Consider the following 5,646-nt stretch of genomic DNA (forward strand, 5'->3'; position numbering starts at 1 on the left):
TTTGTCATGACACATCTTTTTAAAAATTTTAGGATACATTTCACAGATCTCAAAAAAGAGAAAAATGTGGTCTATCATCTAAATTAATCTATGCAGATTTATATAAACATATATTAAAGGAACTAAATGCTGTTTAAAATCATAGTTTTTACACATTCATTTTGTCTTGATTCATAAATAATCCTGTGCATACTTTGGAAATGATTTTATGGTCTTATTAATATTCAACAATGTATCATAAATAAAAAGTCTATCCTGTATATCATATCTGTTGAAATACAGTTACTCTACTTACAAGAACTGAAGCCTAGAGCACTGTACTGTGCCTACACCACCCATGGCACTTGCCTACGACAGACTGAAATGATAACTGGTAGAATCTTGGAACATGGAAATTGAATAAATATGAAAGTTGGTTAATTAGCTACTCTAAAAGTCAACCCATTTGTGCAGGCTGTTTTGTCTAACAAGGTGAAGCTCTAAAATACAAACAGCTAAAAAAGTTTTTTGATGCAGAAGAAAATTTAAGAGAAAATCCTGTGGGATACACATCCCATCTCAAAAGACATATTCAGATTCATCATGAACCTATATCTGGAGAGCTAAACCTAAATATATTCTACAATCTCAATTGTAACCATTCTTCAAAAAATAATTGTGCTATTACCTCCTAAAAGTGATTTAATCTATTGCAATAATGGCCTTTGAATAAATTATCACCCTCTTGTCCTTTGGACCCCACTCACTTAGGGACATCACTGTGTTTCTTCAAGTGTTGCTTTAATGAGCCATAATCTCGACTCCTGTAATCACACAGCTCACACTTATATGGCTTTTCTCCCGTGTGTATTCTCATGTGCCTCTTCAGAGCCTCACTGTAGCTTGTCTTATAGGTACAAAGTTCACAGTTGTAGGGCTTTTCACCTGTGTGAGTTCTCATGTGCTTGGTCAGGTTGCTCTTCCACTGGAAGACCTTCCCGCACTGCACACACGTGTGACCAGCTTCATTTTCATTGCTGACCAGATGTGGGCCCTCTTCTCTTCCCCTACCAACAGACATTCCAGCTTTGCTGCCATTTTCCTGTGGTGCTCCCTGCAAAAATGAATTATTAGTAACATGATCAGAATGTTTGTTGGTTGGTTTGTCCCATTTAGCATTCAAATCTTACTTCAAAAAATATTTTAAAAAATAATCTGTGAATAATACAGAATTGTTCGGGTGGTTAGTCTTAGTCACTACAAATATACTTACATGTGAATTGCCTTCAATCATGACATTCAACATTGCATTGACCTCTGCATTTGAACTTGTTGCTTGTGTGTTTTGATTGTCATTGTGTGCTGCCTGACCTGAATTTCCATAGTTCTCTCTCCCTGAAGTAGAAATGAGTGTCTGTAGAGACTTGAGATGGGGAGAATAACCTTCCTCCTGGCCATAGCCCATGTCTGAAACATCACCTTCTAAATTGTGATCCTCCACTTCAATCTTGACCTTTATCTCCCCTTCATTCTCCAAGTTGAAGTTGTGTGAGGTTTTACTCTTCTTGCTCTGGTAGTCCTCTTCATAAGGTACATCTGCATCCCATTTTTGTTTCCTCTTGTGGGGTCTCTCACTGGATGCCCCCATGACCTCCATCTCCCTGCCACTGGAGTCCCTGTCCTTAGAATCACTCCCATCTCCACTGCTCTCGCACTCATCATCTTCGTAGGGCACAGCCAGGCCTCGCACCATCAGCACCTCAGCTGCACTCACCAACTTTGGAAGGTCCTCCTGATTGACCACAACCTCCCCCAAGTACATGAAGTCTAGGAGGGCTGCCAGTTCTTTGTGCTGCACATTGGACGACAAGGAAATAGAGCCTCTGTGTGGGACATCAATCAGTATGTCTTTGAAGTATTCACTGCATGCTGTCAGGACAAACTTATGCACCCAGTGGACATGGCCATCACATTCCAGCTGCACATCTGCATAAATTTCCTAATAAAAAAAGAGAGTCACCATTAATATGAAAATATATGCATTTTAAAATGCACATTGTATGAACATGGAAACTCGTGAATATTTTAATATCATTTTTACATACACTTTATTAAAAGAAAAATATTTTTCCAAATCACAAAATTCAGAATTTTAGCTAAACTGAATAATCTGTTGTGTGCAGTATCAAGATTAGGACTAGCGACTTCACATCCTATCTTATCAATTAATTATCAGTTCCAAGATAATAAGTTTATAGAGTAAATACATTTTCCAGTGACACTCACCTTGCTATAAATTTCCTTGATTCCTCGACAAAGAGCACTGCGGTGATTCCACCACTTCACTGATACTGTTTCCTTTGCTTCAGCCATCATCCACTTCTCTGCTGCAGATGAAAGCATTAACAAATAAGCTACTGTTCAAGCTCATAAAAAAATGTAAAGACTTTACAAAAGTATACTATATTTACATGTTATGGTATCTGCTTGTTAAATCTCTAGTTTGGTCATGAACAAAGCAAAGAAAAGAATAAAGCACAACACGCTGAAGAGAAAAAAAGGGGAATATAATTTCTCAACAGATCTACAAATGCAAAAATCTCTTTAACACACCTTTGACCTTGATTTATTGGTAGTGTTGCAATTAGCTGCCTTCTTCACCTCTCTGCATGTGGAATCCTTTGTTCTGATGTCTATGCAGGTACTTGGAACACAGAGAGCTGCTCCTCTACTGATTTCCACCTCGACTGAAACCATTTTCAAGGGTTTATGTGAAATATAACCAACTATGAATCCAATCTATTTGGTAAATTCACACACACTTATCCCTATCTGCAAACGGCTTTAAAGATCAGGAAAATTGCAAAGTCCAATAACCATGGAAATATCAATATAATGACACAATCTTACTGATATATCTCTTCAAAATTTCTTGTCACTTGAATGCATCCTAAAATATGCGCAATGTATATAATCTACTTAAAACAAGTATCCAGCAATAATGCAGAGCGATTCTCCCCATAAAATGTATCACATATAACCTATCCATTATCTGGACTCAAAGATAAGGACATACATGAACAAGAGATAGCATTATCGTCTACAGCAGAAGATAACACCAAGAAAAAACATAAACAGTTGATCATCCAGTAAATTTAACAAAGATCAAGTACTTAATAAACACCATGATAACTTGTAGATTTTCTTTTACTTACTATGCAAATAGTATGAGGAGAGAGAAGTTAGAGATAATCCATAAAACCAAACAAATTGAACTACCACACCAAATAAATATGTCTTTTCTTCTTTTGCCCTCTAACCCTTTTTTCATACAAACTGCACCAATTTCAAGTTATACCTGTGTAAAATTGATGTAAAATGCAATGCACTATGCTCTACCCATTTTGTTCTATCTTTTTTCTTTTAGTTCTGTGTATACTCATAAAGCATTTATTAAATCCCCCTAACAGTGCTCCAGACACATATCTCAAATTAAAGCATTTGCACTGAAATTGCAGATATCTCTTAAATGCAAAATGAGACTATATCTTAAATGTAATAGAAAACCTCTGATTTCAACATCACTGAGTCTTAACACAAAAAATCAACTGATCTGAATGATATTTAGAGACCTTGTAAGTAACCAGCAACAGAATTGCTAAAAAATCATAAAAATAGTGTTGAGAATTATGATCCAGTGGCTGGTATGAGAGGGACGAAAAAATAAAATAAAACCTTCAGTGCCCAGTTACATCTTTCAGTATCAGGTTGTATGCAAAATACCAATGAAATAATTCGCGCATATGTAAACATATTCGACTTAAAGTCTAATAACATTTTTATTTTGATTTTATTTGTAAGCCACGATAAGAGTGTCTCCTCACTAAAGCTTATTCATAAATTATATAGTTCTAATGGACTTTTTCCATTAAATATCATAGTTCCGTTGAACAAAGGTCACGAAAATCACTAAAAAGCGGAGGGAGACGGCGCACCTTGGAGGGAACTCCTGTTATTAAAACGAAATACTTTATCGACGTGCACGAACACCATACAAAGGCAAGCTCGCTATCTCCCAGCCCTGCCTTGCTTCCTCAACGCTCAATTCCTCGTCTCGCGGAAGTCCCGACGCGCTCTTCTGCTCACTGAACCTCCTCTGGGCTTATATCTTCCTTCCTGGTTCCTCCAGACGCGAGATAAACCTTCCAGTTCCCAATAAAAAGGAGGGAAACACGACTCTCTTACCTGACGCTCCTCCGAGTCGACTGTGACGCCTGATCGGACTGATAAGATGGTCGCTTACTCTACTAAGACAATCACATACTTGTCTCTAGAGCGGATTCAGACTTTCGTGATTTCGAAAGAGGGAATACTTCGTTCTTATTGGATATGGGGTTTACTGTTCAATCACATTGATAAATTTGAGAAATTTCATGCGTTTACTCTATACATATTGAAACGTGTCGCTTTCGTTATATACGCTGAATTATTCCTGTTGTCTTTCGGAATCAGGGCTCGTTTTAGTTCTTTGTGTGGATCAATGACTCAGATGTGTGAACTACATGAACTCCATAGCTTTTCGCATTTTCATTGATGCAACAATTTTTGATTGATTTCCCCTGAATTCCACAAAAATAAAAGAAACGATCAGGAATTTCCCGATATCACATACGGGGAAGTGAAGTCAAGTGAGGTCACGACTTTATCATTCTCCCAATATGCTCTTCCCATTATTGTTGTTATCACATTTATTACCATTATGATTATTGTCATAATCATTACTATTATGATTTTTATCATAATCATTACTATTATTATTATTATCATAATCATTACTATTATAATTATTATTATCATTATTGCTATTAGCTATTTAATATTATTATCATTATTAGTAATATCATGATCATCTTTTCTATTATCATCTTTATCATTATCATTTTTATTATCATTATTGTTGTTTACCACCACTATTGTTTTTTATCATTAGCATTATTATTATCATCATTATTATTGCTATCATCATTATCATCATTACCATTATTACTATTACTATCATTATTATCATCATTATCATTATAATTAATAGTATTATTATTATTATTATCATTATTATTATCATTATTATCATTATCATTGTTATCATCATTATCGCTATTACCACCATTATCATTATCATCATTATTATTACTAGTGTTATTACTCGTATCATTATTTTTCATCCTTATCATTACCATTACTATTATCATTATTATCATTATCATCACTATCATCATTGCATTATTACTTCTACTATTGTCATTATTGTCACTTATCATCATAATCATTATTGCTGTTTCTGTTCTTTTCATTGATATTACTACCATTATTATCATTACTATTAATACTATCATTATCATTATCCCTATTATTATCATTATTATTACTATTATTATTATTATTATTATTATTATTATTATTATTATTATTATTATTATTATCATTATTATCATTATTATCATTATTATTACTTATTTCTATTATCAGTATTAGCATTATCATCATTAATATTATCATCATTATTATCAATGTAATTTTCAACATTATTATCATCATCATCATCATTATCATTTTCATTAGTATCATTTTTAATATTATTATTATCAATATTACTATCATCATCATCAT

The 5,646-nt window shown here is 34.1% G+C and overlaps 1 protein-coding gene across 6 annotated transcripts; it reads right to left on the reverse strand.

The window, feature by feature from the left end:
• On the reverse strand, window positions 1-4,281 carry LOC113830207 (B-cell CLL/lymphoma 6 member B protein). 6 transcript variants are annotated; one of them, XM_027383415.2, is made up of 5 exons: window positions 4,225-4,281; window positions 2,593-2,726; window positions 2,266-2,363; window positions 1,253-1,978; window positions 1-1,093 (listed from the first exon to the last, which is right to left on the reverse strand). In XM_027383415.2, exons 3-5 carry the CDS (start codon window positions 2,353-2,355, stop codon window positions 743-745), a joined length of 1,167 nt encoding a protein of 388 aa, XP_027239216.1. In that variant the 5' UTR covers window positions 2,356-2,363; window positions 2,593-2,726; window positions 4,225-4,281; the 3' UTR covers window positions 1-742. The 6 variants fall into 6 exon arrangements, with proteins under 6 accessions (XP_027239216.1, XP_027239214.1, XP_027239215.1 ...); XM_027383413.2 differs by having other exon boundaries at window positions 2,266-2,366; XM_027383414.2 differs by having other exon boundaries at window positions 2,266-2,366; window positions 3,975-4,226.
• Window positions 4,282-5,646: the final 1,365 nt, after the last annotated feature.

This window comes from Penaeus vannamei, chromosome 9 (assembly GCF_042767895.1).
Source record: "Penaeus vannamei isolate JL-2024 chromosome 9, ASM4276789v1, whole genome shotgun sequence".
NCBI classification, from domain to species: domain Eukaryota; kingdom Metazoa; phylum Arthropoda; class Malacostraca; order Decapoda; family Penaeidae; genus Penaeus; species Penaeus vannamei.

What these genes read in the sequence shown, in the direction of transcription:
- LOC113830207 (XM_027383415.2), bottom strand. Translation starts at nt 2,355, where the DNA reads ATGATGGCTGAAGCAAAGGAAACAGTATCAGTGAAGTGGTGGAATCAC. An exon ending in TCAAGGAAATTTATAGCAAG is followed by an intron (nt 1,979 to 2,265) that starts GTGAGTGTCACT and finishes TTTTTTTATTAG; the next exon opens with GAAATTTATGCAGATGTGCA. An exon ending in TGATTGAAGGCAATTCACAT is followed by an intron (nt 1,094 to 1,252) that starts GTAAGTATATTT and finishes TCATTTTTGCAG; the next exon opens with GGAGCACCACAGGAAAATGG.